The sequence below is a fragment of the Salvelinus alpinus genome, chromosome 5, assembly GCF_045679555.1.
Source record: "Salvelinus alpinus chromosome 5, SLU_Salpinus.1, whole genome shotgun sequence".
Taxonomy (NCBI): domain Eukaryota; kingdom Metazoa; phylum Chordata; class Actinopteri; order Salmoniformes; family Salmonidae; genus Salvelinus; species Salvelinus alpinus.
Window position 1 is genome coordinate 80594162 of NC_092090.1, and position 23976 is coordinate 80618137.

General features: G+C 43.9%; 1 protein-coding gene and 1 long non-coding RNA gene across 2 annotated transcripts in view; both read left to right on the top strand.

Moving 5' to 3' along the window:
• The first annotated feature begins 237 nt into the window (after nucleotides 1-237).
• On the top strand, nucleotides 238-5755 carry LOC139576936 (prostaglandin E synthase 2-like). Its single transcript, XM_071403553.1, has 7 exons — nucleotides 238-560; nucleotides 785-973; nucleotides 1101-1156; nucleotides 1235-1387; nucleotides 3708-3908; nucleotides 4061-4178; nucleotides 4333-5755. Exons 1-7 carry the CDS (start codon nucleotides 273-275, stop codon nucleotides 4486-4488), a joined length of 1161 nt encoding a protein of 386 aa, XP_071259654.1. The 5' UTR covers nucleotides 238-272; the 3' UTR covers nucleotides 4489-5755.
• A 745-nt stretch (nucleotides 5756-6500) lies between these two features.
• The window catches only part of LOC139576961 (uncharacterized), a 35213-nt gene continuing 17737 nt past the window's right edge, over nucleotides 6501-23976 (top strand). Inside the window, exon 1 of the long non-coding RNA XR_011675193.1 lies at nucleotides 6501-6618. This is a non-coding gene — a long non-coding RNA (uncharacterized lncRNA). The remainder of the gene's footprint in view (nucleotides 6619-23976) is intronic.

Below are 23976 nucleotides of genomic sequence, written 5' to 3' on the forward strand. Positions count from 1 at the left end.
ATGTCGACTGATGCTCAAAATAAACTTTTAAGCAAATATGATTTACAGCTGTGCGACTCACATTTTTTTAAATGTGAAATCTTTCAAATACAGCTCGTAACCAGTCAAGAAAAAATAGGAATTTACAGTATGCGTTAGCTCAAGCGTATAGATAGTGTTTGCTCTTGAACATCCCACCTAAACGCATTACCAAAAACGCAAATTCAGCGTTGATACGATGTACTTGAACAAGTCCCAACGCACAGAATTGTGGGAATTTATGTGAAATTAAGATGGCAGCCGCCTGTGCGAGAACTCTCGGTAAGGTCGGATGGCACATTTTGGAGTCTCCACCATGTCGTGCTGGGAAAATTGCCTCCCTGATTCCAAGGGTCCCGCTACATGGATCGAGCAGGGCCTACAGAACAGGTGGTGCAGGATTCCGTTCAAAACTGCTATTCAGCACACCTCTGCGCGGTGGCAGGGTCCTGGGGTGTGCGTTCCTGTTTGGAGGGGGGCTTGGCTTGTATCAAACAATAAAGCTCTCCGTCCAACATCACCTTGCTGAAGAAGATGTCAAGGTAATAATACTGGGCAAGAATATTAGATGTGAAAAATATTTTCATTACTGGCCATGTATACCTGAAGCAAAGTAATCTTATGTTTGTCAGCTAACAACCTCTGTGGTGTGCTTTTGTCAAGTAGCTTGGCCAATGTTACATCCTCAAATGTGCCACATTTTGCAATGTAAATGTAACGTTAATGAATGAAATTGACTTTTAACTGACTGCCCTGTCTTTCTCAGCCTTCTGTTGGTGGCCTGAAGTTGACCCTGTATCAGTACAAGGCCTGCCCGTTCTGCAGTAAAGTGCGAACTTTCCTAGACTACCATGGGCTTCCATATGAGATTGTGGAGGTCAACCCCGTCATGAGGAAGGAAATCAAGTGGTCAACTTACAGAAAAGTGCCAATTGTGATGGTGAATGATGATGTGGTAAGAGGGGACACAGTCACTCTGCATGACTTGGTATTATAGTTACAACGTACAGGTGTGTATGGGATGATGGGAAAACTTGTCAGGTGTTTTCTCTCTCTCCCCTTCTGTGCTCTTGACTCATCAGCAACTGAATGACTCCTCATTAATAATCAGTGCCTTGAAGACACAGTTGATGAGCAAGTAAGTAACTACCTATATGAAAAGTGTTCTTGTGTTTTCTTTACATGAAGTGGTCTGATTTCTCTATCTCCCCCTCAGGGATAAAACCATCTCAGAAATTCTGCGCTGTTACCCAGAGATGAAGGCCGTCAATGATAAGGGGAAAGAGGTGATCGAGTTCAACAACAAGTACTGGGTGATGGTGAATGAAGCTGAAGGTCAGACGATGTACCCCGAGAAAGATTCCAGAAAGTAGGTGTTCACATTGGGTGCCAAATTACTGCTGAACATAATGACCAAAAACCATTCCGTGCATGAGTCATTCATGAAAATACATGTATGTATGTCCAAATCTCTCTAAAGGTGTACATACATCACTACTCTTTTTAGATTATGATATTGCTTCTTCCAGTTACAGATAGGCCTGTGCCCATCAAGAAACTGACTGTTAGCACTGCCAAATCCCCATGGATAGAGGAATTAAACAACTATATGGCTGAGAGGGATAAGGCATAGAAAATAAGTCTGACAACCCCGCAGATTGGCAAACATACAGTAAATTGAGAAATCACGTAACTAAACAAAAAGGAGAAAATATACCTTGGAACAAAGATGAATGATAGTAAAAAGCTCTGGAGTACCTTAAATGAAATTCTTAGGTAAAAAAAGCAAACCTGGCTCCATCATTCATTGAGGCAGATGGCTTGTTCATAACAAAACCCTTTGATATATTCACTTGAATTTTTTTGTTTGTTGACCAGATTAGCAAATTTAGGCATCACATGCAAACAGCAAACGCTGAGTCTTCATATTCATGCATAATGGACCAAATAATGAAAGACAAGCACTGTAGTTTTGAGTTCTGCAAAGTTGGTGTAGGAGAGATGAACAACGGTGTTGGTGTAGGAGAGGTGAACAACGGTGTTGGTGTAGGAGAGGTGAACAACGGTGTTGGTGTAGGAGAGGTGAACAACGGTGTTGGTGTAGGAGTGATTTGACTGCATCACGATTGGTCTTTGTGCGAGATGTTGATGGGTTAAATGTACCGAACTGTCTGCACATAGTTCAGACAATCATCGGTACCACACAAGACATGCAGCCAGAGGTCTCTTCACAGTTCTCAGGTCCAGAACAGATGCTGTGAAACACACAGTATTAAGTAGAGCCATGACTACATGGAACTCTCTGCCACCCCAGGTAACTCAAGCTAGCAATAAAACCAGATAAAAGAACATCTTATGGCGCGACGGGGACTGTCAAGACAGACATTTTTATATACAAAAGTATGTGGACATCCCTTCAAATTAGTAGATTGGGCTATTTTAGCCACACCTGTTGCTGACAGATGTATAAAATCGAGCACACAGCTATGCAAACACAGCTATGGCCTTACTGAAGAGCTCAGTGACTTACAATGTGACACCGTCATCGGATGCCACCTCTCCAAGTCAGTTTGTCAAATTTCCAACCAGATAGAGCTGCCCTGGTCAATTGTAAGTGCTGTTATTGTGAAGTGGAAACATCTAGGAGCAACACCGGTTCAGCTGCGAAGTGGTAGACCACACAAACTCAATGGGACCTTCAAGTGCTGACGCGCTTAACACAACTGTCTGTCCTCGGTTGCAACACTCACTACCGAGTTGCAAACTGCTTTTGGAAGCAACATCAACACAAGAACTGTTCGTCGGGAGCTTCATGAAATGGGTTTCCATGGCCGACAAGCCTAAGATTACCATATGCAATGCCAAGCGTTGGCTGGAGTGGTGTAAAGCTCGCCGCCATTGGTCTCTGGAGCCGTGGAAACGCGTTCTCTGGAGTGATGAATCACGCTTCACCATCTGGCAGTCCAACAGACTAATCTGGGTTTGGCAGATGCCAGGAGAATGCTACCTGCCCCAATGCATAGTGCCAACTAAAGTTTGGTGGAGGAGGAATAATGGTCTGGGGTTGTTTTTTCATGGTTCGGGTTAGGCCCCTTTTGTTCCAGTGAAGGGAAATCTTAATGCTACAGCATACGACATTCTAGGGGATTTTGTGCTTCCAACTTTGTGGCAACAGTTTGGGGAAGGCCCTTTTTCCCGTTTCAGCATAATGCCCCCATGCACAAAGCGAAATGGTTTGGTAAGAACTGTGTGGAAGAACTTGGCCTGCACAGAGCACTCAACCCTATCGAACGTCAACTGCTAGCCTGGCCTAATCGCCCAACATCAGTGCCTGACCTAACTAATGCGCTTGTGGCTGAATGGAAGCAAGTCCCTGCTGTAATGTTCTAACATCTAGTGGAACTCCCAGAAGAGTGGAGGCTGTTATAGCAGCAAAGGGGACCAACTTCATATTAATGCCCATGATTTTGTAATGAGATATTCGACGAGCAGTACCATAAGCATGTCCACATACTTATGGTCATGTAGTGTATTTTGTATTGTGTTATGTATTTTACTTGTGTTTTGTTTCCTGTTTGGACCCCAGGAAGAGTAGTAATTGGGGATGCTAATAAAATACTACATGTCAAGCATCAGTTCGGCTTAAAATGTCCCTTTCGCTTATTCTCTTTCCCTTCAATCTGCTTTAGGGAGGAGATCAAATGGCGTAAGTGGGCAGATGATTGGCTGGTGCACCTGATCTCACCCAATATTTACCGGACCACCGGAGAGGCCCTGGCCTCTTTTGACTATATCGTCCGTGAGGGCAAGTTTGGCACTTATGAGGGATTCTTTGCAAAGTATGTTGGAGCAGCTGCCATGTTTGTCATCTCAAAAAGACTGAAAAGTAGGTGGGTGCCCCAATAAAAAAATATGATCTGCTCTATAGGGTTTTGTACATGTATACAGTTTTTAATAGTTCTTGAATAAGTGGATTTTTCTGAATAACCAGCCAATGTTTGGTGATGAGCTCTGTTTTATATTAAACGCCTCTATCCTGCAGACACAACCTGCAGGATGACGTGAGACAGGATCTGTACAAGGCAGTCAATGAGTGGGTGGTGGCCATTGGCAAGAAGAGGAAGTTCATGGGCGGAGACCAGCCCAATCTGGCTGACCTGGTAAGAGCACCACATGTCATGTGAAGTATTATCTTAGACTTCTATTGTCTTATGCAGTTTTGCTGATGAGACATTTGTTTGGCTTTTTGTTTACTATAGACACATGGTAAACAGGAAGTGTTTGCTAATTATGTCACGACTCTTCTCTCTGCAGGCAGTGTATGGGATCCTGAGAGTGATGGAGGGTCTTGAGGCCTGGGATGACATGATGGAGAACACCAAGGTGAAGAGCTGGTACAGACGAATGGAGAAAGCTACAGAAAGCCACAAGGGCCAAACTGACCCTGCTCCAAATATTGACCAGCACTAGGAGATCTGATTCAATAGCACTTCCAGCCCTCACTTAATCAGGAGATGCGAAGAGTGATTGCATTAAGTAGAGATGGGTGAAGAAAATGCTATACATTTGTCCTAAGGATCTTGTCCTCCTGATGCAATTCACAGAAATTGACTTCTCTAGCTAATATGGATTAGGCAAAAGGCCAACCTCTTGATTTATTTCCTGTGAAAATGCACCCAAATGATCTGTTAATTTGCTTGAATAAACTGGTAGCAGCAAGCCGTTTAGTTGTAGATCCTTGGTTACTGTGGCATTCTGTCTACCTGGTGTCCCACAGTGTCAAGGCTGCAGTGACATGTGCACTGAGTATACTAAACATTAAGAACACCTGCTCTTTCCATGAGTCTGACAAGGTGAAAGCTAGGAACCTTGTCATTTGGTAAATCCACTTCTGCGGGGAGGAGACAGGTTAAATCATTTTTAAGGCATGGATTGTGTATGTGTGCCATTCAGAGGGTGAATGGGAAAGACAAAATAGTTAAGTCCCTTTGAATGGTAGAAGGTGCCGGGCGTACCGGTTTGTGTCAAGAACTGCAACACTGTTGGGTTTTTCACTCTTAACAGTTTCCTGTGTATATCAAGAATGGTCCACCACCCAACTTGACACAACTGCGGTAATCATTGGAGTTGACATGGGCCAGCATCCCTGTGGAACTCTTTCGACACTTTGTATAGTCCATGCCCCGGCGAATTGAGGCCATTTTGAGGGCTAAAGGGGAGACGACATTAGGTGTTTCTAATGTTTTATATACTCAGTGTATATAACATAAGTAAAACCAAATGAGCAGCTTTAAATTTACATTGCATCTGTGTAAACATTGTCAAATACCTCCTACACGCAGTCTTAGCATTTTGGATTACATTTCCCCCCCCATTCCAATTTACTTGAAGGTTAAAATGATTTCACAAGCTAACATGACTTTGTTTAATTAGCTACATCTGATAATCAATATATTGTTTTCCTCAGGGTTTGAATTCCCCTAAAAAAATGCACAGTAATCCTGTTTCAAGATTCTCTTTCATCGGTTAACTTCTTGACTGATGCTAAGTCTTCCTCATTGTTGTTCTTGAGGGTTCCAGTCATAGCCAGATGAATTACATTATCATCATTCTTATCAACTATGGGGTGTAAGAAGTGAAATGATTGTTATAATTTGGCAGCATCCATTGGACAAACTAGTACCAAAACACCCCAATGACATGTAAAAATGTTCAATAAAAATAAGTAAACTGATAATGTATCATGTTTTCATTCAGGAACACTACATTCTTCTATTTTGCAAGATATGGCTATAAAATTTCATACTTTACAAGTATTCTCTATATAATTATTTGGTTCAACACCAACTGAGAAATAGTTGTATACTATAAAAACATGAAATAGTTGTACACTATAAAAACATGAGCAAATTACATGTCTAAGAACAAATGTTTGTGGATTACCTTCCATTCTCTACGACAACACGACTTGAAGAGTGGATGTCATGATTGTTACTGGTTCTAAAAGTAATCAACAAATAAGAACAGAAAGACAAGGTAATCCCATTCTCAAAACCTTAAGGGACAGAAATCCATCCAATAAAAATACCCCATAGGTTGAAATTTACAAGTAATGCAATATGACTTTGGCGAACCCAAAGATTACCACTGCAGTGAGCACCAAGATTAACTATTTTATCCAACGTTGCATTCATGATACTGGCCATGATATGCACATTTAGTTTTGGCATACTATACAGTGCATTCGGAAAGTATTCAGACCCCTTGACTTTTTCCACATTTTGTTACATTACAGCCTTATTCTAAAATAGATTAAATAAATAAAAACAAAGCAAATGAGGAAAACGCTACCCAAGGTCTACCAACACATTGACTGTAGCACTCACACTGAGAAAACAGACCACTACTACTCAGATTTTCAAAATGCCTACAAGGTCCTCCCCCATCCTCCCTTCGGCAAATCTGATCACAGCTCAATTTTGCTCCTCCCTTCCTATAGGTAGAAACTCAAGCAGGACGTACCCGTGCTAAGGACTATTCAACGCTGGTCTGACCAATCGGAATCCACGCTTCAAGATTGTTTTGATCACGTGGACTGGGGTATGTTTCGGGTAGCCTCATCGACGTATACACTGACACGGTTTATCAGGATGTGTATAGGAGATGTTATACCCCCTGTGACTAAAACCTACCCTAACCAGAAACTGTGGATAGATTTACATTTACATTTAAGTCATTTAGCAGACGCTCTTATCCAGAGCGACTTACAAGTTGGTGCATTCACCTTATGATGTCCAGTGGAACAACCACTTTACAATAGTGCATCTAACTCTAAGGGGGGGGGGGGGGTTAGAAGGATTACTTTATCCTATCCTAGGTATTCCTTAAAGAGGTGGGGTTTCAGGTGTCTCCGGAAGGTGGTGATTGATTCCGCTGACCTGGCGTCGTGGGGGAGTTTGTTCCACCATTGGGGTGCCAGAGCAGCGAACAGTTTTGACTGGGCTGAGCGGGAGCTGTACTTCCTCAGAGGTAGGGAGGCGAGCAGGCCAGAGGTGGATGAACGCAGTGCCCTTGTTTGGGTGTAGGGCCTGATCAGAGCCTGAAGGTACGGAGGTGCCGTTCCCCTCACAGCTCCGTAGGCAAGCACCATGGTCTTGTAGCGGATGCGAGCTTCAACTGGAAGCCAGTGGAGAGAGCGGAGGAGCGGGGTGACGTGAGAGAACTTGGGAAGGTTGAACACCAGACGGGCTGCGGCGTTCTGGATGAGTTGTAGGGGTTTAATGGCACAGGCAGGGAGCCCAGCCAACAGCGAGTTGCAGTAATCCAGACGGGAGATGACAAGTGCCTGGATTAGGACCTGCGCCGCTTCCTGTGTGAGGCAGGGTCGTACTCTGCGAATGTTGTAGAGCATGAACCTACAGGAACGGGTCACCGCCTTGATGTTGGTTGAGAACGACAGGGTGTTGTCCAGGATCACGCCAAGGTTCTTAGCGCTCTGGGAGGAGGACACAATGGAGTTGTCAAGCGTGATGGCAAGATCATGGAACGGGCAGTCCTTCCCCGGGAGGAAGAACAGCTCCGTCTTGCCGAGGTTCAGCTTGAGGTGGTGATCCGTCATCCACACTGATATGTCTGCCAGACATGCAGAGATGCGATTCGCCACCTGGTTATCAGAAGGGGGAAAGGAGAAGATTAATTGTGTGTCGTCTGCATAGCAATGATAGGAGAGACCATGTGAGGATATGACAGAGCCAAGTGACTTGGTGTATAGCGAGAATAGGAGAGGGCCTAGAACAGAGCCCTGGGGGACACCAGTGGTGAGAGCACGTGGTGCGGAGACAGATTCTCGCCACGCCACCTGGTAGGAGCGACCTGTCAGGTAGGACGCAATCCAAGCGTGGGCCGCGCCGGAGATGCCCAACTCGGAGAGGGTGGAGAGGACCTGATGGTTCACAGTATCAAAGGCAGCCGATAGGTCTAGAAGGATGAGAGCAGAGGAGAGAGAGTTAGCTTTAGCAGTGCGGAGCGCCTCCGTGACACAGAGAAGAGCAGTCTCAGTTGAATGACTAGTCTTGAAACCTGACTGATTTGGATCAAGAAGGTCATTCTGAGAGATAGCAGGAGAGCTGGCCAAGGACGGCACGTTCAAGAGTTTTGGAGAGAAAAGAAAGAAGGGATACTGGTCTGTAGTTGTTGACATCAGAGGGATCGAGTGTAGGCTTTTTCAGAAGGCGTGCAACTCTCGCTCTCTTGAAGGCGGAAGGGACGTAGCCAGCGGTCAAGGATGAGTTGATGAGCGAGGTGAGGTAGGGGAGAAGGTCTCCGGAAATGGTCTGGAGAAGAGAGGAGGGGATAGGGTCAAGCGGGCAGGTTGCTGGGCGGCCGGCCGTCACAAGACGCAAGATTTCATCTGGAGAGAGAGGGGAGAAAGAGGTCAAAGCACAGGGTAGGGCAGTGTGAGCAGAACCAGCGGTGTCGTTTGACTTAGCAAACGAGGATCGGATGTCGTCGACCTTCTTTTCAAAATGGTTGATGAAGTCATCCGCAGAGAGGGAGGAGGGGGGGGGAGGGGGAGGAGGATTCAGGAGGGAGGAGAAGGTGGCAAAGAGCTTCCTAGGGTTAGAGGCAGATGCTTGGAATTTAGAGTGGTAGAAAGTGGCTTTAGCAGCAGAGACAGAAGAGGAGAATGTAGAGAGGAGGGAGTGAAAGGATGCCAGGTCCGCAGGGAGGCGAGTTTTCCTCCATTTCCGCTCGGCTGCCCGGAGCCCTGTTCTGTGAGCTCGCAATGAGTCGTCGAGCCACGGAGCAGGAGGGGAGGACCGAGCCGGCCTGGAGGATAGGGGACATAGAGAGTCAAAGGATGCAGAAAGGGAGGAGAGGAGGGTTGAGGAGGCAGAATCAGGAGATAGGTTGGAGAAGGTTTGAGCAGAGGGAAGAGATGATAGGATGGAAGAGGAGAGAGTAGCGGGGGAGAGAGAGCGAAGGTTGGGACGCGATACCATCCGAGTAGGGGCAGTGTGGGAAGTGTTAGATGAGAGCGAGAGGGAAAAGGATACAAGGTAGTGGTCAGAGACTTGGAGGGGAGTTGCAATGAGATTAGTGGAAGAACAGCATCTAGTAAAGATGAGGTCAAGCGTATTGCCTGCCTTGTGAGTAGGGGGGGAAGGTGAGAGGGTGAGGTCAAAAGAGGAGAGGAGTGGAAAGAAGGAGGCAGAGAGGAATGAGTCAAAGGTAGACGTGGGGAGGTTAAAGTCACCCAGAACTGTGAGAGGTGAGCCATCCTCAGGAAAGGAGCTTATCAAGGCGTCAAGCTCATTGATGAACTCTCCAAGGGAACCTGGGGGGGCGATAAATGATAAGGATGTTAAGCTTGAAAGGGCTGGTAACTGACAGCATGGAATTCAAAGGAGGCGATAGACAGATGGGTCAGGGGAGAAAGAGAGAATGTCCACTTGGGGGAGATGAGGATCCCAGTGCCACCACCCCGCTGACCAGAAGCTCTCGGGGTGTGCGAGAACACGTGGGCAGACGAGGAGAGAGCGGTAGGAGTAGCAGTGTTATCTGTGGTAATCCATGTTTCCGTCAGTGCCAAGAAGTCGAGGGACTGGAGGGAAGCATAGGCTGAGATGAACTCTGCCTTGTTGGCCGCAGATCGGCAGTTCCAGATGGCAGCAATCGCACAAAACTGAAAGCGAAACTACCACATTTAACCATGGCAAGGTGACTGGGAATATGGCCGAATACAAAGTATAGTTATTCCCTCCGTAAGGCAATCAAACAGACAAAATGTCAGTATAGAGAAAGCGGAGTTGCAATTCAACGGCTCAGACACGAGACGTATGTAGTCTACAGACTATCATGGACTACAAAGGGAAAACCAGCCCCGTTGCGGACACCGACGTCTTGCTTCCGGACAAGCTAAACACCTTCGTCCACTTTGAGGATAACACTGTGCCACCGACACGGCCCACTACCAAGGACTGTGGGCTCTCCTCCGTGGCCGACGTGTAAGACATTTAGGCGTGTTAAACCCTGCCAGCCCAGACGGAATCCCAAGCCGCGTCCTCAGATCATGCCCAGACCAGCTGGAGTGTTTACAGACATATTCAAATCTCTCCCAGTCTGCTGTTTGCACTTGCTTCAAGATGTCCACCATTGTTCCTGTACCCAAGAAAGCAAAGTTAACTGAACTAAATGACTATCACCCCGTAGCATTCATTTCTGTCATCATGAAGTGCTTTGAGAGGCTAGTTAAGGACCACCCCTCTACCTTACCTGACACCCTAGACTCACTTCAATTTGCTTACCGCCCCAATAGATACAGACGATGCAATCGCCATTGCACTGCCCTATCCCATCTGGACAAAAATAATATCCATGTAAGAATGCTGTTCATTGACTCTAGCTCAGCATTCAACACCATAGTACCATCCAAGCTCATCATTAAGCTCGAGGCCCTGGGTCTGAACCTCGCCCTGTGCAACTGGGTCCTGGACTTCCTGACAGGCCGCCCCCAGGTGTTGAAGGTAGGAAACACCTCCACTTCACTGATCCTCAACACAGGGGCCCCACAACTCCAAGTCAATCAACAAGTTTGCAGACGACAACAGTAGTAGGCCTGACTACCAACAACGACGAGATACCTCCTCCCTGTAGGCTGAGGGCCATTGGAGTGTGGTGCCAGGAAAATAACCTCTCACTTAATGTCGACAATGTTGTGGACTTCAGGAAACAGCAGAGGGAGCACGCCCCTATCCACATCAATGGTACTGCTGTGGAGCAGGTGGAAAGCTTCAAGTTCCTCGGCGTACACATCACTGACAATCTGAAATCGTCCACCCAAACAGACAGTGTGGTGAAGGGGCAACAGCTGGACACCCTAGAAGAAGGGGCAACAGTGCCTCTTCAACCTCAGGAGGCTGAAGAAATGTGGCTTGGCACCTTAAACCCTCACAAACTTTTACAGATGCACAATTGAAAGGATCCTGTCGGGCAGTATCACCGCCTGGTACGGCAACTGCACTGCCCGCAACCGCAGGACTCTCCAGAGGGTGGTGCGGTCTGCTCAATGCATCACCAGACTACCTTCTCTCCAGGACACCTACAGCACCCAATGTCACAGGAAGGCCAAAAAGATCATCATGGACAACAACCACCCGAGCCACTGCCTGTTCACCCCACTATCATCCAGATGGCGAGGTCAGTACAGGTGCATCAAAGCTGGGACCGAGAGACTGAAAAACAGCTTCTATCGCAAGGCCATCAGACTGTTAAATAGCCATCACTAGGCGGCTTCCACCCAGTTACGTAACCCTGCACCTTAGAGGCTGCTGCCCTATGTATATAGACTTGAAATCACTAGCCACTTTAATAATGTTTAATATTTTTGCTTTACTCATCTCATACATATATACTGTATTCTATTCTACTGTATTTTAGTCTGTCACTCCAACATTGCTCATTCTAATATTTATATATTCCTTAATTCCATTATTTTACTTTTAGGTTTGTGTGTATTGTTAGATATTACTGCACTGTTGGAGCTAGAAACACAAGCATTTCACTACACCCGCAATAACATCTGCTAAACATGTGTATGTGACCAATCAAATTTGATTTGATTAAACATTAGGCACTGTATGGAAGACATTGGATTGTAAAGAGAAAATACAGACCAATAGTCCTGTGTCTCCACCAGTTCAAATTCAAGGTCATGTGAACTCCCCACAAACTTCTCGGACAGTTTGTAGCTGACAAAGTCCATGCCGTTATGCTGTTGGGATGCTGGGAGGTGGACACAGACTTCCCTCCAGACACCACCGATCGCCCAGACAACAGCTTGTCAATCTTGTCAAAAATGTCGCTGAGCTTGGAACCTGGGTATTTGACAAACATGCCGCAGACAATTTCAATCTCACATGTTTTAGCAATGTTTACCTTCTTTCACTGTACCATAGATATGAGTGTCATTATTAGTCTCTGATCCATGTCCATAACCCACAGACTCACCTGAGATACTTGAGATCTAGCTGACAGGGATGGCGGTTGCCTTCTGGAGCTTCATTCTTACCTTATTTTTCTGAAACATAAAAAAAACTAAGCAATAGGAATGTTGCCATTCATTTTTAATGCAGCTTTTAATGTGAAGGTGTATCATAAAGTGGGTACTGCATGTTCCTATAACGGCATTTCTCATTCATGCAGGATCAACCAACCTGGATATCCTTAGAGTTGTTCAGGCCTTCAAAAGACTGCGCACACTGGTTAGCTGAGACCTGGAGCTCTTGGTACCACTGGTTAGCTGAGACCTGGAGCTCTTGGTACCAATCTGCTCAGCTTTAGTCTGCAGGCCTTTGGGAAGAAGAGAGCTTTATATATATATATATATTTTCTTTACCCCTTTTTCCTCCCCAATTGCGTGATATCCAATTGGTAGTTACAGTCTTGTACCATCACTGCAACTCCCGTACGGACTCGGTAGTGATACACTGCTCGCTTAACCCGGAAGCCAGACGCACCAATGTGTCGGAGGAAACACCGTACAAGTGTTGACCAAAGTCAGCTTGCAGCAGTGGTGGAAAAAGTACCCAATTGTCATACTTGAGTAAAAGTAAAGATACCTTAATAGAAAATGACTCAAGTGAAAGACACCCAGTAAAATCCTACTTGAGTAAAAGTATAAGGTTTTAAATATACTTAAGTATCAAAAGTACAAGTATAAATCATTTCAAATTCCTTATATTAAGCAAATCAGGCGGCACCATTTTCTTTTTTTTTTTCTTTTCTTTTTTTTAAATTTTATCCCCTTTTCTCCCCAATTTTTCGTGGTATCCAATCGCTAGTAATTACTATCTTGTCTCATCGCTACAACTCCCGTACGGGCTCGGGAGAGACGAAGGTCGAAAGTCATGCGTCCTCCGAAGCACAACCCAACCTAGCCGCACTGCTTCTTAACACAGCGCGCCTCCAACCCGGAAGCCAGCCGCACCAATGTGTCGGAGGAAACACCGTGCACCCGCCCCCTCGGTTAGCGCGCACTGCGCCCGGCCCGCCACAGGAGTCGCTGGAGCGCGATGAGACAAGGATATCCCTACCGGCCAAACCCTCCCTAACCCGGACGACGCTAAGCCAATTGTGCGTCGCCCCACGGACCTCCCGGTCGCGGCCGGCTGCGACAGAGCCTGGGCGCGAACCCAGACTCTGGTGGCGCAGCATAGCACTGCGATGCAGTGCTCTAGACCACTGCGCCACCCGGGAGGCCCTGGCACCATTTTCTTGTTTGTTTTATTTACGGATAGCCAGGGACATGCTGCAACCCTCAGACATAATTTACAAATTAAGCATGTATTTAGTGAGTCTGCCACATCAGAGGCAGTAGGGACGACCAGCAATGTTCTCTTGATAATTGTGTGAATTAGATCATTTTTCTATCCTGCTAAGCATTCAAAATGTAACGAGTACTTTTCGGTGTCAGGGAAAATGTATGGAGTAAAAAGTACATAATTGTCTTTAGGAATGTAATGAAGTAAAAGTATAAAGTTGTCAAAAATATAAATAGTAAAGTAAAGTACAGGTACCACAAAAAACGACTTAAGATGTTTTTTGCATTCGGTATATTTATCATTTCATATTGAGACAGAAACATAAACATTTTACCTTATCATAAGTAGAAATAATTGCAAATGATTAAATCCTTCCAATAGAAGTAAAAAAAATAAAAAAATATATAGGTACGAATTGAACATTAATTAAATTGACGCGTCACATGGGATGATTTCACTGAACAACAAAAGGGAATATTTAATGATCCCCAATGATCTACCGCATCTCCCCAAAACATTTAACATACATCTGTAAAATGATAGTCTAGAAACTAAAGCTTTGGTTGTCTTCCTCTCAGGCTTCCATGTCTTCTCCCTGGACCTCCTTAATGTCCACCTCTTGAACATCAGACTCTGAGGCCTCATCTTCACTGTCACTTTCCAACCTTGTTGAGGATGGCTTGTTGTCAGGCTCAAAAAGCCTCAAATTTCCCCAGATGGCCACCAATTTTTCAACCCTTGTATTGGTCAGCCTGGTGCGTGCTTTGGTGTGTGTGTTCCCAAACAAGGACAAGTTGCACTCTGGGGCGGCTGAAGTTGGTGGGATTTGGAGGATGATGGAGGCAACAGGGGAAAGAGCCTCAGATCCACAAAGTCCCTTCCACCTGGTGGCTGATGAGATATGTTGGCACGACTGCCATATTGCATCTCCATCCCAAAGCCCTTGCTTGGAAGTGTACTTCACCAGACTGCTAAGAACCTTGCCCTCTTCCAGGCCAAGGTGGCGAGACATGGTAGTGATGACACCATAGGCCTTGTTGATCTCTGCACCAGACAGGATGCTCTTGCCAGCATATACGTTCAACATGTACGCTGCGGCGTGGATGGGCTTCAGGCAGAAGTCTTCACGCTTTTTAATGTATTTCAGAACTGCAGTTTCCTCTGCTTGAAGCAACAGTGAAGTGGGCGGGCAGTACAGATTTCTTCTCTTACATCTGCAAGCAGAGTCTGAACATCAGACAGGATGGCATTGTCTCCCTCAATCAGTGCAATAGCTACTGCTATAGGTTTCAGGAGTTTCAGGCTGCTTACCCCTCTCTCCAAAAATACATAATCCAGGAGGATCCTCTTGACGGGGCTATCCATATCGGCAGACTGATATTGCCATTTCTTGGAGACACTCCTTCCCCTCCAGGAGACTGTCAAACATTTTTTTATTTCACCTTTATTTAACCAGGTAGGCTAGTTGAGAACAAGTTCTCATTTGCAACTGCGACCTGGCCAAGATAAAGTATAGCAATTCGACACATACAACACAAACAAAGTTACACACAATTTAAAAAAACATAGTCAATAATACAGTAGAACAAATAAAACAAAAAGTCTATATACAGTGAGTGCAAATGAGGTAAGATAAGGGAGTTAAGGCAATAAATAGGCCATGGTGGCGAAGTAATAACAATTAAACACTGGAATGGTAGATGTGCAGAAGATGAATGTGCAAGTAGAGATACTGGGGTACAAAGGAGCAAGATAAATAAATACAGTATGGGGATGAGGTAGATAGATGGGCTGTTTACAGATGGGCTATGTACAGGTGCAGTGATCTGTGAGCTGCTCTGACAGCTGGTGATTAAAGCTATTGAGGGATGTTACGAATCCCTTTGGCCCGACAATCTAGGGGGGATGGTAATGGGACCCGTAACATAACTCATGCAAATTATAGTAGTGACAAAGTAAGAGTGAGAACGAAATAATCACGACAACTAATATCTACCGTCAAACACTCCCAAGGAAAGAAAGAATAAGCATCCAAAAACACCCCTAAGCTAGACTAGCCTATTTCAACAACAGCTAACTAACTAACCAAAAATACAGTGGGTGGTCCGCCCAGTTCTAACTAGTGTATTTAACAAAGTTTACCTACGGGTAGTGTATGCCCATGGGCGAACTGTCTGGTTACCCCCTTTTCCTACTATCAAACAAACACTCAAACACCATAACCAAAAACAATACTCACAGGTGGGGACAAAGTGACATGTAGATGCAAAACCACACAATGGATCTACAGACATATGGCATTTACAGAGAGATTGAGCTCTTGAGAAAACAACTGACAGGGGTTTTAAACCAAGGGAAAGGAACTGTGATTGGGTAGGAGAAAAGGAGCAGGTGTCTTCTGATTAGCGACTGATTGGGGAATGATGATTGTCACCTGTGAGTAGGGGAGAAGGAGAGAAAAGAAATACACACAGGATACACACAGAATACTTGTATCCGTAACAAGGGAGATATGAGTCTCCAGCTTCAGTGATTTTTGCAGTTCATTCCAGTCATTGGAAGGAAAGGTGACCAAAGGAGGATTTGGCTTTGGGGGTGAGCAGTGAAATATACCTGCTGGAGCACGTGCTATGAGTGGGTGCTGCTATGGTGACCAGTGAGCTGAGATAAGGCGGGGCTTTACCTAGCAGAGACTTGTAGATAACCTGTAGCCAGTGGGTTTGGCGACGAGTATGAAGCGAGGGCCAACCAACGAGAGCGTACAGGTCGCAGTGGTGGGTAGTGTATGGGGCTTTGGTGACAAAAAGGATGGCACTGTGATAGACTCTATCCAATTTGTTGAGTAGAGTGTTGGAGGCTATTTTATAGATGACATCGCCGAAGTCGAGGATCGGCAGGATGGTCAGTTTTACGAGAGTATGTTTGGCAGCATGAGTGAAGGATGCTTTGTTGCGATATAGGAAGCCGATTCTAGATTTAATTTTAGATTGGAGATGCTTAATGTGAGTCTGGAAGGAGAGTTTATAGTCTAACCAGACATCTAGGTATTTGTAGTTGTCCACGTATTCTAAGTCAGAGCCGTCCAGAGTAGTGATGTTGGACGGGCGGGCAGGTGCGGGCAGTGATCGATTGAATAGCATGCATTTAGTTTTACTTGCATTTAAGAGCAGTTGGAGGCCACGGAAGGAGAGTTGTATGACATTGAAGCTCGTCTGGAGGTTAGTTAACAACAGTGTCCAAAGAAGGGCCAGAAGTATACAGAATGGTGTCGTCTGCATAGAGGTGGATCAGAGAACCACCAGCAGCAAGAGCGACATCATTGATGTATACAGAGAAAAGAGTCGGCCCAAGAATTTAACCCTGCCAATGGGTGTGATGTGAGGGGAGGACTCCTCCACTTTAAACCTAGCAGCCTTCATGTTTGCAGCATTGTCTGTCACCAGTGCAAATACCGTCTGTGGTCCAAGGTCATTGATGACTGCCTTCAGCTCATCTGCAATGTCGAGACTTGTGTGTCGGTTGTCCTTGTGTCTTTGCTCTTGTAGAATACTGGTTGAGGGGTGGAGATGATGTGCTTAATTAGTCCTTGCCCACAAACATTCGACCACCCATCAGAGATGATTGCAATACAGTCTGCTTTCTCTATGATTTGCTTGACCTTCACTTGTACTCTGTTGAACTCTGCATCCAGCAAATGAGTAGATAAAGCATGTCTGTTTGGAGGGGTGTATACTGGGCATAGAACATTCAGAAATCTTTTCCAATACACATTGCCTGTGAGCATCAGAGGTGAACCAGTTGCATACACAGCTCGAGCAAGACATTCATCAGCATTTGTCTGACTATGTTCCTCCATTGAGTCAAAAAAACTTCTGATTCCAGGAGGACCATGAGCTGTTGCTATCGATAAGGTGTCTGATTCATCATTTTCACCTTTGAATAGAAGTAGAGGGACTTTTGTCAGAGGTTGCTTGTTGTGAGTGCTGAGGGAACTTTATGCACTTGGCCAGATGATTCTGCATCTTTGTTGCATTCTTCACATATGATTTGGCACAGTATTTGCAAATGCACACAGCTTTTCCTTTTACATTAGCTGCAGTGAAATATCTCCACACATCAGATAGTGCCCGTGGCATTTTCCTGCAAAGATTAGGGAAAAAATGAGTAAAAAAACCCAAATACAATTCCATGTACAGATAAATAGTTAAGCAGTTCGATTAAACAACTCCTTTGTAAGATAAATGTTTTAAAATGAAACATGTATGGAAACAGGTGAATTAACACTCCTCATTTAGCAGGCTCAAGCAAGCTAAAACCCACATGGTAGCAAAAACTAACTGGCAGAAATTGTTAACAAGTTAGAAATGATTTAAACACATTTTGCTGTAGGCTACTATTTACTAGTTAATCAAAAAATAATGTCAAATAAAATAAATTACCAGAAAGCATGTAGTCCTTGGCTCAGATAGTGTAGTAGTGTGGGCTCAATAGCATCTCATTAGTGTGCAAGATCTTGAGAATCAGCTGTACATGTGATGGAAGAGTGCACTGCATCATGTGATGAAAGAATGCACTGTGCATGCAGAGGGTTGCAATTCCGTTGAATTGAGGATAGTTTAACCAAAATATGCCACAAGACCTAGAATTGCCTTATGTGTATCCCACAAAAAAGTTTAACTGTTATAACCTAACTTTTTTGATGAATTTAAGCAAAATCACCCAAATTCTAGGGCTTAACTTCCCAGGGAAAATCTCCGGAAAGTTAACAGAAAAATTCTGGAAATTTACCAGAAAGTTTCCGACCCTTTGCAACCCTAAACCAGCTACCTACTTAGTGCTGCAAACACAATGTTGAATCTTCCATCAAAAGCTAGCTAGCAAGCTAAAGTAGTTACTAGTGCTAATTCTTACATTATGAGTTTTCATGAAGCAGCTGTTCTTCTGCCACAACTAGTCATTGCAGTAGTATCCCGAGTCAGCTGCTGACTGTGCTCAGCTGACCCAACGATACGATCGCAGAGAAACATGCTGACCTACGGACTGATTTCTGATAACAGTAATTTCTTCTTAATTGTAGGGCTGCATGTCTACAACTTCAGGGTAATTAAAACAGACTAAAAAAGCTTTTCATGCCAGTAAGCTTGCTAAATACCACAGTTAGCTACACAGCTGATCAAGCCACTGCACTGGTAACCAACATTCTTGCACAGAATTTGTGCAAGCCATAGTTACTGGTTTGTTTGTTTATTTTCTCACAATTGCAAACTGTTAAATCACTGTAATAACGTTTGTAATAATTTAGCTCGCTAGTTATTCTGCCCATTTAATGGAGAGCGAATGGCGGATGCACAATATTCAGGGTTGGGTAGGTTACTTTCTAAATGTAATCCGTTACAGTTACTAGTTACCTATCCAAAATTGTAATCAGTAACGTAGTTTGGATTTTCCAAACTCAGTAACGTAAACTGATTACAGCCAATTACTTTTAGATGACTTTCTCCTTAAGAGGCATTAGAAGAAGACAAAAATGTCTCTTACCAATTGAACGACATCTATTGCAGGATAAATCAATGTTAAAGTTTACATAGCTGGCCATATATGGATGTTACATTTTACTTTATGGGTTGGTTATGTAGGCTTCTTCTAACCCATCGCTTTCTACTACATATAATAATATGATTAAATTATATCTTTACATTAAAAATCTAAGTATCAGAATTCCAGTCATTACAATACATCTTAGACCCTTGATCTTCAAGAATAGGACTTGGAAGTATAGATTAGGCAAATTGTTTTACCTGAGCATGTCCCCAAAACTAAGGATTTATTAGCCAGCTCTACTCTGCTCATTGATTTGAGTTGAAAAATAAATGCTGCGCTCAAGGAATGGCATGCTTTGAGCCCTACTGAAAAGTGCTATTTACATGTGAAAAATGAATGCCATATGCTGCATTTGCTATAGGTCTATTGTTTACCTTTTTGTTGGTGACACTTTGATATCTTGATAATATGCAGCTGTTTAAAGGGCAAATCCACAGATGAAACAATAACAAAACGTCGGCCCGCCTCTGTTTTCGTAAAAAGCTGAGGGATGGGCCTGGATGAATGTAACCACTCTCAGAATAATAGACAGATTTACAGGATGGATGCAAGGACTGACCATCCATTATATAAAATATATAGTTTTAACCATGTTATGAGGCTATACATTTTTTGTTTACAGAAAAACAAGCTTATATTTTGGGTTCTCATGGAGTGTGACAGTTGAACCAAGCTCACGAGGCATCTATAAGTTCTATTCTTCAAGAATCAATGTATCATTTATAAGGGCTCCCGAATTGCGCAGCAGTCCCTGCAACCCTACATCTCAGTGCTAGAGGCATCACTACAGACCCTGGTTCGATTCCAGGCTGTATCACAACTGGCCGTGATTGAGAGTCCCATAGGGCGGCACACAATTGGTCCAGCATCCTCTGGGTTTGGCCGGGGTAGGCCACAATTGTAAATACAAATTTGTTCTTAACTGACTTGCCTAGTTAAAAAGGTTAAATAAATAAGTCAAAAAATGGATGTAGCAACTACAGATTGCCCCTTTAAGTCTATCAAAAGTGTGTGAGTTTGTCCATTAGGCCTATGATTTTTTTTATCAGCATGAATTAGATTGAACAATAAAAGCCTCACTTTTATTCCATAGGCTGGGATCTGCACTATGCAGCTGTTACAAGAGCGCATTTTTCACTGGCTGTCCACTGGTTTCAAAATCAATGATTGATAGGCAGCTTAGACTTCTTGAATTCAACCATTATTGGGGTCAACCTTTATTGGGTTCAAATACACATTTAGATTTGTGAACAGCCATCCACAACAACCACAACCCGTAAGGCGCAAATAGCTAAATGAGAGCAGCATTGTGATTCACATCAATGTGCTATGTAGATATCAATAATAAGTGATATCCGTATCGCCGTAGACTACACCACTGCTGTCAAGCCCATTCCTGCTCTTTTCCCGCGATCCATCAAACACATTTGTGGTGTCATCATAGTTGTCTCTGATTTATGGTCAGACTCACTCACATTGAACAAATTTAAACGTGTCTTTTTTCAATGCTGATTTGAATGTCATTGAGAAAACAGAGATTTTTAAAAGTAATCCTCAGAGTAATCTATTTTTTTCAAAAGTATCTGTAATCTGATTACAATATTTTTGCTGGTAACATAACTGATTACAGTTAGTTTTTTTTTTAAAAATCCGTTACTCCCCAACTGTCAATATTAGAACCATATAACCTACAGGCTCTCTAACCTACAGTCTCTCTAAAAAGTTGGGTAAACAATACTTCCCTGTGGATATTTCATCTCAAATTTCTAGTAGAAGGACAAACCGCACAGACAACCGGTAGAGTACGTTTAAATGTAATTTGAATCAACATTCTGGCTTGTAAGGAGCATTGGACACACCTACTCATTCAAGAGTTTTTCTTTATTTTTACTATTTTCTACATTGTATAATAATAGTGAAGACATTATAAAATAACACATATGGAATCATGTAGTAACCAAAAAAGTGTTGAACAAATCAAAATATATTTTATATTTGAGATTCTTCAAAGTAGCCACCCTTTGCCTTGATGACAGCTTTGCACACTCTTGGCATTCTCTCAACCAGCTTCACCTGGAATGCTTTTCCAACAGTCTTGAAGGAGTTCCCACATATGCTGAGCAATTGTTGGCTGCTTTTCCTTCACTCTGTGGTCCAACTCATCCCAAACCATCTCAATTGGGTTGAGGTTGGGTGATTGTGGAGGCCAGGTCATCTCCAACACTCCAACTTTTGACTAGTTTTGTGTGTGTATCTAACATATATATATTTATCTCATCTCATTGCTTAAATGTATGCATAAATAAGACCTTATAGATGCCAAGTCTTGGTCATGATATGGTTTCATAAAATAATAGCCCTTACACAGCCTGGAGGTGTGTTGGGTCATTGTCTTGTTGAAAAACAATGATAGTCCCACTAAGCGCAAACCAGATGGAATTGCGTATCGCAGCAGAAGGCTGTGGTAGCCATGCTGGTTAAGTGTGCCTTGAATTCTAAATAAATCACCAATAGTGTCACCAGCAAAGCACCCCCACACCACCTCCTCCATGCTTCACGGTGGGAACCACACATCAAATCAAATTGTATTGGTCACATACACGTGTTTGCAAGATTTTATTGCAGGTGTAGCGAAATGCTTGTGTTTCTAGCTCCAACAGTGCAGTAATATTTATCAAGTAATAGCTAACAATTTCACAACCATACACACAATACTAAGTAAAGGATTGGAATTAAGAATATATACATATTTGGACGAGCAATACCAGAGCAGCATAGACTAAGATATAGTAGAATAGAATACAATACTGTATATACATATGAGATGAGCAATGCAAAATATGTAAACATTATTAAAGTGGCCAGTGATTTCAAGTCTATGTACAGTATATAGGGCAGGGGCCTCTAATGTGTTAGTGATGGCTATTTAACGGTCTGATGGCCTTGAGATAGACTGGAAAAACAGGTTCTCTCAGTCCCAGCTTTGATGCACCTGTACTGACCTCGTCTTCTGCGTGGTAGCGGGGTGAACAGGCAGTGCTTAGGTGGTTGTTGTCCTTGATTATCTTTTTGGCCTTCCTGTGATATCAGGTGCTGTAGGGGTCCTGGAGGGCAGGTAATTTACCCCTGGTGATGCGTTGGGCAGACCGCACCACCCTCTGGAAAGCCCTGCGGTTGCGGGCAGTAAGGTACCAGGCGGTGATACAGCCCAAAAGGATGCTCTCAATTGTCTGTAAAAGTTTGAGGGTTTTAGGGGCCAAGCCAAATGTATTCAGCGTCCTGAGTTTGAAGAGGCGCTGTTGCGCCTTCTTCACCACACTGTCTGTGTGGGTGGACCATTTCAGTTTGTCAGTGATGTGTACGCCGAGGAACTTGAAGCTTTCCACCTGCTCCACTGTGGCCTCGTCGATGTGGATAGGCGGGTGCTCCATCTGCTATTTCCTGAAGTCCACGATCAGCTCCTTTGTTTTGTTGACGTTGAGTGAGAGGTTATTTTCCTGGCACCACACTCCCAGAGCAATCACCTCCTCCCTGTAGGCTGTCTCATCATTGTTGGTAATCAGGCCTAATAATGTTGTGTCGTCTGCAAACTTGATGATGGAGTTGGAGGCGTGCGTGGCCACGCAGTCATGCTTGAACAGGGAGTACAGGAGGGGGCTGAGCATTCTCCCTTGTGGGGCCCCCAGTGTTGAGGATCAGCGAAGTGGAGGTGTTGTTTCCTACCTTCACAACCTGGGGTCGGCCTGTCAGGAAGTCCAGGACACAGTTGCATAGGGCGGTGTTCAGACCCAGGGCCTTGAGCTTAATGATGAACTTGGAGGGTACTATGGTGTTGAATGCTGAGCTATAGTCAATGAACAGCATTCTTACATAGGTATTCCTCTTGTCAAGATGGGATAAGGCAGTGTGCAGTGTGATGGCGATTGCATCGTCTGTGGATAAATTGGGTCATTAAGCAATTTGAAGTGGGTATAGGGTGTCAGGTAAGGTGGAGGTGATATGATCCTTGACTAGTCTCTCAAAACACTTCATGATGATAGAAGTGAGTGCTACGGGGCGATAGTCATTTAGTTCAGTTACCTTTACTTTCTTGAGCACAGGAACAATGGTGGCTATCTTGAAGCATGTGGGGACAGCAGAATGGGATAGGGAGAGATTGAATATGTCCGTAAACACTCCAGCCAGCTGGTCTGCGCATGATCTGAGGACGTGGCTAGAGATGCCGTCTTGGCCCGGCAGCCTTTGAAAAGAGTTAAACCAAGGCCGCAAACCTTTTAAAGGGTTAATAAATTGTGTTATGATAAACTCTGTGTGTAACTTCATATGGCTGCAATCCCGGTAACGGGATCGATATGACAACAGCCAGTGAAAGTGCAGGGCGCCAAATTCAAACAACAGAAATCTCATAATTAAAATTCCTCAAACATACATGTATCTTATACCATTTTAAAGGTAATCTTGTTGTTAATCCCACCAAAGTGTCCGATTTCAAATAGGCTTTTCAGCAAAAGCAGCACAAACGATTATGTTTGGTCACCACCAACTCAAAGAAAAATTCAGCCATTTTTCCAGCCAAAGAGGAGCCACAAATAGCACAAATAGAGATAAAATTAATCACTAACCTTTGATGATCTTCATCAGATGACACTCATAGGACTTCATGGTACACAATACATGCATGTTTTGTTTGATAGTTATTATATAGTTATTTATATAAAAAAATCTGAGTTTACATTGGCGTGTTACATTCACTAGTTCCAAAAACATCCAGTGATAGTGCATAGCCACATCGTTTCAACAGAAATACTCATCATAAATGTAGATGATAATACAAGTTAGTTATACACATGGAATTATAGATATACCTCTTCTTAATGCAACCGCTGTCAGATTAAAACAAAACTTTACGGAAAAAGCAAACCATGCAATAATCTGAGACGGAGCTCAGAACAATAGTGAAATTAGCCGCCATGTTGGAGTCAACAGAAACCAGAAAATACATGATAAATGTTTTCTTACCTTTGATGAACTTCAT

Coding starts and splice junctions, on each gene's coding strand:
- LOC139576936 (XM_071403553.1), top strand. CDS start 273: ATGGCAGCCGCCTGTGCGAGAACTCTCGGTAAGGTCGGATGGCACATT. Junction 3,909..4,060: donor TCAAAAAGACTGAAAAGTAG/GTGGGTGCCCCA, acceptor TCTATCCTGCAG/ACACAACCTGCAGGATGACG. Junction 4,179..4,332: donor AGCCCAATCTGGCTGACCTG/GTAAGAGCACCA, acceptor TTCTCTCTGCAG/GCAGTGTATGGGATCCTGAG.